Here is a 12,882-nt window from a genome sequence, read left to right as displayed (position 1 = left end):
AAAAACAAAGGTGCTCTGGTCACTGGATCTGCACTAGGGGCCTGAGTATGCTGGCCCTTCCGAATTCAAATTTGCAGGGCCGTCATTGGCAGTGCCTTGATCCAAGAAAAACAAGCCGCACCAGGGAGCTTCATTTTGGCCTTGGAATACCTTTGTTGTCGAGTGAAGAATGCCCTAAGTGGGACTGGAAGGTGGAATGTGGCCGAGTTTGGAGGTCCCTGAACATCCACGCAAGGGGGTTGCATACTTGACTCAACAGGTCTGTAGACACCCCAGATTGAAGTCTACCAGAGTATATGAATCGAATCCAATCGCTTGTTTTCATCTGTTTGATTTGTGATGTTTCCTCAATGAAGAAGCCCTAAGTTGTAGAATTATGGAGATGAGTTCACCTGCGTACACCTGCGTAGACTCCGTACATGCAGCATACCCGACCATTAATCCTCCGTGTTGATATATATATCCACGGTATAGTGTCCCTAACTTTGACTGTTAATTTAAACCAGGATGTACAAAGCGGGCGCATCGATGTTTCTAATCCGAAGTGCAACGTTGCATAGGTAACGTTTGAGTTGAGTATGGATTTATTTCCTTATCGTCGACATGGTAGTGGCACATCACCTACATGTACCTACTTAGGTACCGAGGACACGTTTAGAATAGAAAAAGCGGGGGATGTGCAAGAATAGAATCCTGGAAGCAGACAGCTGCAGGTCAGCACGCCCATCACTCTTCAGATGACCTAGCCAGATGACATAGCTGGAGCAAAGTATCCTGCAGGCGCCTTATTTAATACCCGTAGGGCACGGGGATCAGCTCCGGGAGATAGAACAGGCACGTTCTCTTGATCGACATTGGCCGAACACCATACGGGGGGAAGCGATAGGAGAGGCGGAAAACCTCGGCGAGATAAAAGTGGCCCAGGAACCGTGCGTAGCCGTAGCGCCTAGCGCGGGGAGGCTGATAAGCTGTGGGTACATGAAGAGATTTGGTAAGTGGATGATAGGGAATATATAGGCATTTGGTTAGTTGGTTAGTTGGTTAATTGGTTAATTGGTTAATTGGTGGTGGTTGGAAATATGAAAAGAGGGGAATTAGAGGGGTCTCTTTGTGCGCTTTCTGCTTTCGTCATCTCTCAACATCCGACTCTCGCAATTTGTCTCTGCGTGCTTGCAACTACCACTGACGCAATATCTTGCTTCGATCGACTTTGAATAGCATCACCGATGGCGTAACCGTTTGTGGTCCTGAGTCAAACCTCAACTCCAAGCTCAACCTCAAATCGTTCACCATTCCCTGCACATCTATTGTCTACCGGCAAGCACGGCCTCAAACAGTGCCATGGATCAATCCATGACTCTCATCGACGCCCAGGTGCACTTTCTGGTGAGTCAATCGCATATCGCAATTGCCATGCCTACTAACCGCCTCCCAGGACGAACGCGTAGTACTGGTGCACATCCCGCTGGAGCTGTACCCTTACTTTCTCAAGGCAGTTCTCAAGCTGATCTTCGATGAAATCCCACCGCTGGAAGATGCAAGTGGACATGAAGATGATGAGTCTGACGACCTCGACAATGCCTCGGACAATGGCTTTAAACCACCTGCCTTCATGAATATCTCCATCACGCCTGTCGAGGTCTCGGTGATGTGTCCCAGGCGTCTAGTCGACAAGTACTTTGTTCCGGTCATGGATCAGCTCGACCAACTTGATGGCTCTCTCCGTTCCCACCTGGTCATCAGCGAGAATGACTTCATCGCCATGCAAGTCCTCGGCGAAGGCCTCGAAGCCAGCAGGCGGGTTCTCGAATTAACCACTCCCCTCGCCCTGGCAGGAATGTATGTGTATTCCGTACCATCTGTCACGTATATACTAATGCCACGCAGCTCAATCTTTTTTATCTCCACCTATTTTTCCGACTACATAGTAGTCCCAAGCCAAAGCAAAGCAAGCGTCATGTCAGCTCTCGAAGCCCGCGGCTTCCAATTCGACAACGCAAGCGCAGCCTTTATCAACAATCCCCTCAGCCCAACAACAGAAAGACGCCTCAGCGATCTAATCCCACCAAACACCCCACCACCTTCAACCCTATCCGAACTTCAAACCCGCACCTTTGACAGTCTCCGCAAACGACAGATCTCCCCCTACGTAGACGAGACCCTCCGTCTAGTTCAGTGCGCTGCTCACCACCAATACCACAGCGAAGACAGTTCAATGTCCATCCTCCGCGAGGCCCTCACAACAGTCCTCCTCGTCGACGAGCCGCGCTTCCTTTCTCTAACCCTAGCAGCTCTCGACCCAGCCGCCTCCCTCCTCCTAGAGAAGCGCCTCCTCCCCCGCTTCGCCCTTCGATCTTCTTCCCACGGAAACTACGAAGACGGCTCCGGCCTCCTCCTCGGCTCAAAAGAAGACTACCTGATCCCAATAACTCTCGACTTACGAGACCTCCCCCTGGAAGCATCAGGAATAGTCTGCGGCGTAGCCGGCCGCCTGGCCGAAGCAGCACAAAGCCCCCGTGCCTCAACCTCAACAGCCATCTCCAGCGCCGTCGGCAGTAACGCAAGCAGCGTCATCGGCTCAGTGCCCAGACTCTTCGATACATTCAGCACCCGTCTAGACGCCCTCTCGATGTCAGAGAAAAAGCCCCTCCCGCCTTCTTTGGCACCACCGCATAATCTCCACCCTCTCCCGATGTCAGCCCACCACCTCCAGCCAGATCTGGACCCTGCCGCGGATGCCGTGGAGATTAGTTTCTTGTCTACTGCACGCGCGGGTACCATTATTGTTGGTGAAGATGAGCTGAAACGGGCCATTGATGCCCTTGAGGCGGAGAAGGAGCCCAAGCTTTTGGATTTGCAGCTTGAGTCGCAGACTCCGCCGGATAGTCCGCCGCAGCTGCGGGCTTGAGTTGCTGGTTTGAAAGGGGAGGGCGTGGTGATGATTTATTGCCTATGCGTCTTGGATATCAGTTACGAGTTATGGTTTCATGTGGATCTGAACTAAAAGTGTTGATTTTTCATTTCCTTTTGTATTCTTATCTTCTCGCGGTTGTTTTATTATTGTATGAATAATACCTATTGTAGTGGTGGAACCCGTCACTGTAGCGTACTATTGGCCTGAGGTGTCGCAAATGCCCCAGGAAGCTTGCATGCAGTCTTCTCCTTCGAGAGATGGCGTGTTACGATCATCAATATGACTACAATTTTTCCACCAGATTCTTCATTCATGATATAGCTTCAAGATCAGTACTTCAGTCACTTCCTGAGACTACTATCTATGCCTACGGTGGACATGGGAGTGGTTGGTTATCTTCTCTCCATTGATATCGACCCGTCTGCTATGTCAGACTGCCATCGTGCCATCCCACTTCACTATGTATAGTGGTGTAACAAAAGTATTTGACCTCGAGTACTTCAAGTGTAACGGAATCCTCAGAAGCCATGCACAGATCTCTCGCACATACAAAAGATCGACACCATATAGGTGTCGACACGTCAGGGTTGGCTCACCGTAAGCTAATCCCCTATGTTAAATAGTCTACTCTAGAGAACCCAGCGGTTCTCTGAGAATCAGTCTCTATATTCTTTAATATATTACTTGCTTCTAGGTATCTTCGTCTTACCTAGTTGATAGGCTCTATCCTATAAACACTAGAACCCTCTTCTTTACAATCACCTACATTATATATCAAGGCACTAGTTCCTAGGATCACGATACTTGTTCCTAGGACCGTATAATAGGTTTCTAGCTTGTATCAGGTTCCTGGAAGACTCGAATTTTTCGAACAACACGTCCAGTATAGCCTTGAGTCATCAGACATCTGTAGCTCTGAGACCTGTGGCTAAGCGAGCCGTGAAATTGTAGGGGACGCCAGCTGGCATTCTGATGGCCTGGCAGGTCTTGAGCCCGTGTCCTTGGATATACTGTGTCTCTGGCTCTGTATCTACCGCTCTTGGATCGGTGTCACCGAGCCCTAGAGGCCGACGGCTTAGTATGCAAGTACTTTTACTTGGGCTGCATCAACGCCACACGTCCACCTTGCGGGCTGGGCAGGGTAGCCTTGGGCAGGGTAGCCTTGAGGAAGATGGTATTTGGATTGCCGTCCTGGTCCTTGGTGATGGCGGCCCAGCGATTGACCATTGCTGCAGCTCCACGCGCCTTCTCCGCTAGTGTTTCCCACGCCGGGTTCATGGCGATCCAGACCCCATCTTGTGCCTGACGCCTGAAAGCCTGGCATGCACAGCTAAACGCCTGGATTATATCCTCGGGTTGGTTGATAGGTTCGATATGTAATCCGATATCATTGTTTCCGGAAGACATTGTAATCCAGCTAGGTCGAGAAGGGCAATATAAAAGCAAGTGACCGAAAGGCAGAGTTTATATGCGTTGTAAAATCTACCGGTTAAATAGTCATGTCCGCCAATTTTTCTGGGGCCAAGAGAGGTGGAATATAGAGGTGGAGAGTGAAATCCGTTTCTTTGTACATTGCTTGTATTTCTATGGGGTTAAGGCCGGTTCGAGCACTTTGAAAATCTTTGCGAATCAGTATATGGATTTGCTGCGAGTACCTGATCAAGTCTACGGACCACGAATTCGGACTTTGTTTGGAAAGGTACCAAAGAGAGTTGCGACTTCTAGGTCTGCAAGGTTTGGCTTGCCCTGAAAGTAATTCAATCGACCGAAAAAATAAAATAAAAAATAAAATAAAAAATAAAATAAAAATAAAATTAAATTAAAATTAAATAAATAAATAAATAAGAGAGCTACGTGCATAGTCTGTGTGAAGCCAATGTCGTTTTAATTAACGACTCCCATAAATAATGGCTTGTACAAAAGTTCAGAAGATCCGAAAAACCAGTCAATGCCTATTCCCTAGGTCGATGCTACTTTGCCCCACAAGAAGGTCCCAGTGCGTATAGTTCACTATGAACATAGGACTTCGTTCCTCGTTGGCGCGAAAGACAATCGTCTCAACCAGCACCAGTACCATCAGTTGAGTTTGAGACCGGGCCATCGAAGTGTACTTTGAACGCTACAAATTGAAAGTCAGCAAGGTTACTACTAATTGAATCCTTCCGCAACGTACTCATCGGGAAAGCATAAAAGCCCGTTTCGTCCTCCAACATATAGCTGTAGAATTTGTTCGGGCGGGGGATTTTCTTCAACTGGCCTTGGGGTCCAGGGGCCCGGCGGAGATTTTCCAGCCGTCCCACCACGCGAAGCATGGCGGTTAAAGCAACCTTGCTGGCCTCTTTGCCCAGACAGGTGTGGGGGCCTACACCATAATGAATATAGGACTCCATAGGGCGATCGAGACGGACGCTATCTGGATCTGGGAAAGCATCCGGGTCCCGATTGGCATCCACCTGAAATTAGTCAGTATGCACCAGAGTTGTGCGAGTATGAGGAGAGCTCACAAAACTAACAAACACCTTCTCCCCCGGTTTGATATTCAAGCGGCGGCCTTGATCCTTCAAAGTGACGTTGGTCTTCGCTTCACGATACGAGCCAAATATTCCATGAAGACGGATCGCCTCCATGCAGTACCGCAGGAGCTTGTCATCTGATTCAAGGGAGTCTTCCTTGGCAATGCGGTTAATAGGGACAAGGTGCTTTTTGCCTTCGTCGGAAAGATAGTAGTCGATGATCTGCGTGAAGACCTGAGCTTGATTGGGCACCATGGCGACCGCTGTAGGCAGTATCTGGGAAAAGGTAATCTCGGATGGACCCAGCCCAGTTTCCAGTAGGCGCTGGATCATATGTATGCCATACTCCCCAAGCGGATAGGAATTGGTGCTGAAGCTGTCAAAGAAGTATGAGAGCATCCTAGACGACTGCGTATTCTTCACAATCGCCTCGACAATTTTACCAAGCTTTTGGGCAGCAGCTCGTGCCTTGTGACGCAGGCCAAACGACTTGGCTGGATCAACGTCAAAGAAAATTGCTGTGAAGATGACAGCCATAATTTGGTACATCTCGTGTTCGGTGAAGATTCCATCGGGATGCTTTTCTGTTTTGAGTGGGAGCGAGAAGATATTTGAAGCAAAGTGGACGTGTGCCAGATTTCCGACACTATGTACTGGTTAGGAAACCGTAAGTCCTTAGGGGAACGGATACTCACTCGCGCGTGATATCAACCTGATTTGCCCGTCCCAGTCGGCAAGACTTGTCCTTCAAGAGCCGCTCCGTGGTCGCAATGTAGAACTCTTTGACGTGCTTATGCCACTGGCCAACGTATAGCGACTTGCACATATTCTGTCGCTGACCAGCATGGAAGAAAGTATCGCCGGAAAGCATAAAATCGTAACCTGCATCGCCGAAGATGTAGCCAGTCGCCTCGCCCCAGGTGGAATGGAAAGCCTCCTGATCACTGAGAATGTGACGAACGTTGGAGTACTCAAAGATAGTCGTCCGGGACGGTGTGAAAGCAGGGCGATCCCAGGAGTAATCATGCTCCCGCCCTAGACTTTCCATGATAACTTGATTCTCGGCAGGGATAGTCATAGGGTAGTGGGCATATATCGAATCGGATTTGAACCAATTTGGGAATGCACGTAAGGCTAGCTTGTAAAACACACAGCCTTGGTTAATATCCAGATCGTAGTGAGATTCGGTAAATCCCCAGTTGGTCAGGTTCCTAGCATTGTAATCAACCTAGGGACAATCAGCTTCGCTCCTTCCAAGTGGTGCCAGAATATAATACGGTGTAAAACCTATCTCCTCGAACCAAGGCGACCGCGTCCGATAATACGGCGCGTGAAACAGTGTATCCTGGCGCAATTCCCACCCCGGGGACCATAGGCTCCTTAGCCTCTTCCGCCACGATGCCAGGATATAGCTCCACATAGTCGGGCTTTTCGTACAGGTGCCGAAGGCAATCTGCAACCTCCGGGTCGGAATTGATTTCCTCGAAGCTTCGATACGGCTTCAAGTCAAAGAATTTGCGGAATTCGTTGAGGGATCCGACATTCCATCGTCGTGCCTGTTCTATGCCGAGAATCTCTACCGCGCGCAACACCTTAGGCACATTGCGCGCCCCGAATGATCCGGACACACTCTCGATCGCATCTGTCAAAATCATCACCAACTCCTCGTCCTTGAATTTCCCATCTGCCTGACGTTCTAGCTGGGCGAATGTCCGTTTGGAAGGGTCAGGATTTAGGTTTTTTCCGTACTCGCCCAGGGCACTAAGAAGTTCATCCACAGATGCCTCATCCCCGGGCTTCCCAACCAACTTCTCATATGCCCCTTCTGTCCAGTGCTCATCCTCCTGGCTGATAGTACTGTGCCAGCGGTATGCTAGGTTAAATTCCACGGAGCATTGGTTCCCGAGTCCAGAGGGGGTCACCTCAGTCTCGCCCATTCGAACACGGGGATCCAAGCACCAGGTACTGTTAGTGCGGTTCAAGTTAACAATAGTACGGAGGTAGTCGTAGAGGGTGATGTTGATATAGAGGCCGCAGGTAATGAGCCTCCCGGTTTGGAACAGATCGTTGTCGTACTTGGCCCTCGCTTTCTTGGCCTCTGCCGCCGATAGCTGATCGTCTTGTGGCTTCGTAAATCGACCGCTTTCGTTTATATGCGCGAGCTGGTCCACGACATCATTGTGGAACCGGTTCAGCATAACTAGAATCACGCCACATGCCGCTGGTAGCGCCTGTAATCGGGGCTCCGAAAAGCAGTCCGGTTTCAACTTGCCGTCGTTGAACGTTCGGACCTTATTCTGCTCTTCTTCAATGTCTCCATACAGAATGGATAAATCCAGGTAGGAGGAAGTGTTGTTGATATTTTCATCTTTGCGGTCTGTTTGGAATATGTCTGTCTGGGGTTATCATTTGTTGGGGTCTGCTTGATGAACTGTTCTTACCATGGATAACCAGCGAAGCCCAGGTGAAGAAGATGCTCGAGACCTTGTTCGGATGAGGCGTGAATTTCTCTCGAGCGAACAAGCTATCGAATATCAGTCCCGGGTCCGGGAGATTGGGCAGGCGAATCGTCTCAGGGCGGATAGTGCGGGCATATTCCGTCCGCGCTGCTCCTAGCAAGGGAAGCGTAGGATTATTATGAGCGCCATTTGCACTCCGGTATGCGTACTTCTCTCCAACATATCTGCACTTCTTCAGTCCAAGGCACATACCAATGGCGGCCACATCGTCAGGATAGTCAGAATACTTACGCCAGTGGGGGTGAGGGAGAGAGTCCCAGAGTTCGTTGAGAAATACGTTTGTGAGCTTTGTCCGGCTTTTGGACCCATCTGGGAGTCTGCTAACCAGCTGCAAGAAAGAAAGTCAGCAGGTCAGTATTGGCTCTGTAGGACTGCACATAAAACTCGCCTGGATAACACGCTCCATGAGCATCGTCTTGTCATCTATGTGCTGGCCAGTCACTTTGTTCTCGAGGAAAGACGCGAGAGTGCTTGCATCCTTGATTCCAAGACTGCGTAGGTCCTTCCAAAGGCCACTGCTGGGCTCATCCTCGATGTAGCTTCCGTCGCCGGTCTCTGTGGGGAGAGGACGGCGAGCGGCGTGAATGACTTCTCTAGCTTCCTTGAATTTGGACGATGACTTTGCAGCTAGTTCACTTTTCATCCTTTCTGGGTGCTCTACTCTCGGGGTATCCCTCTGCTCTCTAGTTTCGGATAGATGTGAGGAACTCGCCTCGCTGTTTGTGTTGGGGTCCAGTTTCATCTTGGCAGGTGTGTCTGTGACTAGATTGCTGAGACTGTGTCGCGAATAACGTTATTCTGGTGACACGTTTGCTGAAGCATGTTCGATCGAAGCAATAAGATTTGGGTTAAATCACTAGGCTTTATTTCATTTTTAGCTCTGCAAACCGCCTCGGCCCCAGAGGGCCCAGCCGTTCTGTGTTGCATCGACCACAACCGCTATATTGCCTGTAGGGTGTCAAATTGACATCACTTGATAATCCCTATACGCATGCAGAGTACTTACATGCTGGTTGACAGGCAAAACATGGAACGCGGTCCTTCTAAGTTTATTGAGTGGAGACAGAACAGTCGGGCAACCTTATTTCAACCTTAATTTGTACCGCGCGGAAGCCCCGGTAACCTTCGAGGGATCCGAGCTAACACTACCTAACGTATTTTATATGCGAGTGACTCAGTCAGATACACATAGTAAATAGGATAAATTACAACTTGATATCTCGACAACGGTGGTCTATACGGGTGTTTCCTTGGGAGCTGATGGATTTTTCGTGACATCTAGCCTCACTAGAGTTTAGAGAATCTTTATAACTTGGTGCTGAGGATATATAAATTCTTGGCTTAGAGCGATGTAATTTTCGATATCATGATATTGCAACTTTCTGATCTCCTTGAAGTTGATATATATCGTTAGAAAGTCTTATCAACAGCTATCGAGTGAATCTGAAATCAAATAAAGACGTTATTGTTGAGATAAAAGTTTATTACATTACCTATGTGTATCTAACTGTGCCAATCGCTTGTGTGCACAACTCGCATGTGAAATACGTTACCTTATTATGGGTACGTAGTTACTTCATTCCTCACACCGAGCATGGCTGGGCCTAACCTTGTCAGTCCGTCGGACCATCAAACCGTGGCGCACATCCACTGGTGAGCTCAGTTGACGTCAAAGAGTTCATGCACAGAGTGTATTCCATGCCATCTCAGAGAGTCTGTCCACCTAAGTTTCTGTGTCTAGCTAACCCTTACAAGAAACATTAGTGGATCTATTTCACTCCTGGGATCTGACATGCGCGACGAGGTCTGACCTTTCCCCCTGCATCCCACGATCAAACAGATTTCCATAAATAAAAAAAGCAGAATCAAAACAACCCATATGGCGCAATCCGAGGCTAGAAAGACCCCCAAACAGTTTATACTCTGCTTTGATGGCACGGGGAACAAATTCCAAGGCAATGAATCGGACAGCAACGTGTTAAAGATCTTTCGGGTAAGTGATCAACGACCCTGTGGGTATTTGCTGTAACACTCATCGCGTCAAGATGCTGGACCGAAGCGATTGCAAGCAGTTCCATTACTACCAACCCGGCATTGGGACCTATGTGAGCTCGCAGTCGCTCTCGAGCAAGGGCCGGCTGGAGAAGATAAAATCGGCCTATCTCAAAGTCAAAGATGCCGCCGTTGGTTCGACTTTTGCCGACCATGTCATGGGCGGCTACAAGTTTCTTATGCGATATTACTCTGCGGGAGATGAGTTGTACTTTTTTGGCTTCAGCCGAGGCGCCTACGTCGCACGCTTTCTGGCTGAGATGCTAGACTCTGTGGGCCTAGTGGAAATGGGGAATGAGGAGCTGGTGCGATTTGCGTGGAAGACATTCGCCAAGTGGCAGCAACGGCGCAGCGACTCTAAATGGTACGAGAAGGAGAAAGAGAATCACTTCAAATACATGACGGCCTTCCGGGAAACCTTCAGCCGGCCGGTGACGCAGATTGAGTTCCTGGGTCTGTTTGACACCGTGAACAGCATCCCCCGATTTGAAAACCCGTGGTTGCAACGCAGCAAATTCCCATATACGGCCAAGACATCAGCGAGGGTCTTCCGGCACGCAGTGGGCATCGACGAGCGTCGGGCCAAGTTCCGCCAGGATCTGATCTCCGAGGTCAAACCTAGAGGGCCGTCCCGACACGCGCGACTCCGGCAGCATCTCCAGCGACATGGGCTCCACACACGTCACCATAGCTGGCCTAATGCTCATACAAAAGACATTCAAGCCCCAGACGGAGCACCAGGGAACACTGCGCAGCAGAAACCGGGTCCGGAATATTCGACTTACCGGCCAACCCACGCGGCTCAACGTCGGGGGCTGGCTAATGACCCTAGTCACCCACGCGAGCGACGACAATATCGTGCCAGGCCACATCATGAGCCAGGTGACTCCGCTGGTCCAACAGCTTCAGCAGTAACCGAAAGTGAATCATGTCCCTCCGAGGCCACATCCACTCATTCTGGTGGCGACAACGACCCCGGTTCCGATGAAGATGACCGAGATTCGCCACAGGACATTGAGGAGGTTTGGTTTCCCGGGGCGCACGCTGACATCGGCGGGGGTTGGATGCTCGACGACAGCGAGGAATGGGCATTAAGCCACGCTCCACTAGTCTGGATGGTGCAGGAAGCCCAACGTGCGGGGCTTCGGTTCAAGCGGGCGAAGCTAAAACAATTCCACTGCTGGGATGGATCTCTAGAAGCTAGGAGGCTAGCTAGTGGCATGTCCAGCGGAGAGGAGCAAGATACCAGCGATACAACAGAAAGGAATGCCCAAAAGCGCGAGTTCGTGGCTGATCCGCAGTTTCAAGAGGCCTTGCGGCTCTCAAGCACTGGTGGACAGCTTCACGACTGCCTGAAGGTTGGTAACGGTCTACCATTGAGCTCGGTCCTATCCTGGAAATTTATGGAGTGGATGCCGTTCCGGCGAATGGACCTACGGTCCGATGGGACCTGGAAACCTATTAGGTGGCCGCTGCCGCGGGGGAAACGCGCGACATCCCCCCTGATGCACAGGTCCATGTATCAGCCATTCGACGGCTGCAAGCCAATCCTGACTATCGTCCAGGGAATCTGATCATTGGAGGTGGGGGACGAGGCGTACAGAAGGCCCCGCAAGAGTATGGCATTGGGGCGTGGAATGTGTCTCGGTATGCAGGGTGTCAAGTGCGAGAAACCTACACTCGCAAGGATGCCATGGCCCAACCTGTTAGTGTGCATTAATTTTGTCTGGTGAATAGGAATTGCTCCTGGTGCATGTCTGATGAGGTGGCTTGCTCTTTCTTGTCACTTAACTAAGTGCTAGGTTATGCGACCATAACAGTAATTAGTTCTCTTCCTATGGGTATAGCCGGCTGCATCCCCTAATCAAGCACATCCGATCATAGGATTTAGAGAGAGCTACCTGTCCGTCTCGATTTCTCTCTATTTACTCTTATTTTGGTTTATACTCTCCATGAGCACTCACCCCGACATTTACTTACAATCATGTTTCTTTTCACACGCACTCAGGTGCATCACAAGCTAGAAACCCATTGATTAAACACAAATCCATGGCCAATAGAATTTCTGTAGGCAATTCAACGTGGACCTAGAGCAGTTCTGGTATGACGAGAAAGAAGACGAATCCGACCAATAACCCACCTAAATTGTTCCAACAATAAACCCATGCCCGGTGCTATATGGCCCCTAGAAGCTGCTCCCATGCTCCCAGAAACCGTACACTAGAGTTCGAAAACAGATTTACCCCCAGACACTCCACTCACGTTTTGTTTCTCAGTCCCGTACCCGAACCAGGTTAATCCGTGCTAAGGGAAGGCGTAAATAATCCTTTCCCAATAAGAAACCCTTTCAATTCCAGAACGACCACTTTATGTATAATACAGTACTTTGCACGAAACTCCTTACACTCCTACCTCAATGCCCCTCCATACACTGACACGCACCCTAACACCGCTATCTTGAGGTCCGCCAGATTCCCGGCGCAACATAGCCCCGAGACTACCCCCGTCCAAGCTACATCCCATCAGTGATATGATACAAAGCTAGTCGCTAACCCGCTCACAAATGGCCTAGGCAGCAGAATACAGCGAACAGACGAGCAAAAACGTTAAGAGGCAACTTGCGACTGTTTAGATACGTCTATTCCCCGTAATCTGTGTCGGCCGCAGACGAAGCATAACATTACCGATGCTAGAAGTGCTCTGTGACTATTTACTAGAAAAGCTAGGTCTGTACGTCGGGAAGATAGCTGTATTTCCATGGGACGAATTCTGGATGCTTACAACCACCTCTAGGATTAAGAGGGCCTTAGGTCCTAAGGCTGGTCTAAAAAGACCACTAGAAAGAGTGTAAAAGAGCAAAGTGCCGAATTACGCGAACTATATC

The 12,882-nt window shown here is 49.7% G+C and overlaps 3 protein-coding genes across 3 annotated transcripts; 2 read left to right on the top strand and 1 right to left on the bottom strand.

The window, feature by feature from the left end:
• Positions 1-1,341: 1,341 nt before the first annotated feature.
• On the top strand, positions 1,342-2,908 carry N7446_009193 (ACT domain-containing protein; the record flags this gene model as incomplete). The annotated part of the gene is made up of 3 exons (XM_058517938.1): positions 1,342-1,386; positions 1,436-1,839; positions 1,888-2,908. 3 exons carry the CDS (start codon positions 1,342-1,344, stop codon positions 2,906-2,908), a joined length of 1,470 nt encoding a protein of 489 aa, XP_058368726.1.
• Positions 2,909-4,971: 2,063 nt separating this feature from the next.
• N7446_009192 (peroxidase/cytochrome P450 family protein) lies at positions 4,972-8,688 on the bottom strand (the record flags this gene model as incomplete). Its single annotated transcript, XM_058517937.1, has 7 exons — positions 4,972-5,033; positions 5,088-5,367; positions 5,419-6,073; positions 6,123-6,655; positions 6,705-7,819; positions 7,869-8,274; positions 8,335-8,688. The coding sequence occupies 7 exons, from the start codon at positions 8,686-8,688 to the stop codon at positions 4,972-4,974; spliced, it is 3,405 nt and encodes a 1,134-aa protein (XP_058368725.1).
• A 1,137-nt stretch (positions 8,689-9,825) lies between these two features.
• N7446_009191 (T6SS phospholipase effector Tle1-like catalytic domain-containing protein) lies at positions 9,826-11,572 on the top strand (the record flags this gene model as incomplete). Its single annotated transcript, XM_058517936.1, has 2 exons — positions 9,826-9,939; positions 9,992-11,572. 2 exons carry the CDS (start codon positions 9,826-9,828, stop codon positions 11,570-11,572), a joined length of 1,695 nt encoding a protein of 564 aa, XP_058368724.1.
• Between the last annotated feature and the right edge of the window lie 1,310 nt (positions 11,573-12,882).

Source organism: Penicillium canescens, assembly GCF_028828765.1.
Source record: "Penicillium canescens strain IBT 15451 chromosome Unknown utg000006l_segment0_segment0, whole genome shotgun sequence".
Taxonomy (NCBI): Eukaryota; Fungi; Ascomycota; class Eurotiomycetes; order Eurotiales; family Aspergillaceae; genus Penicillium; species Penicillium canescens.
The sequence above is the reverse complement of the archived record's forward strand: the minus strand, read 5'-3'. Positions and strand labels throughout refer to the sequence as shown.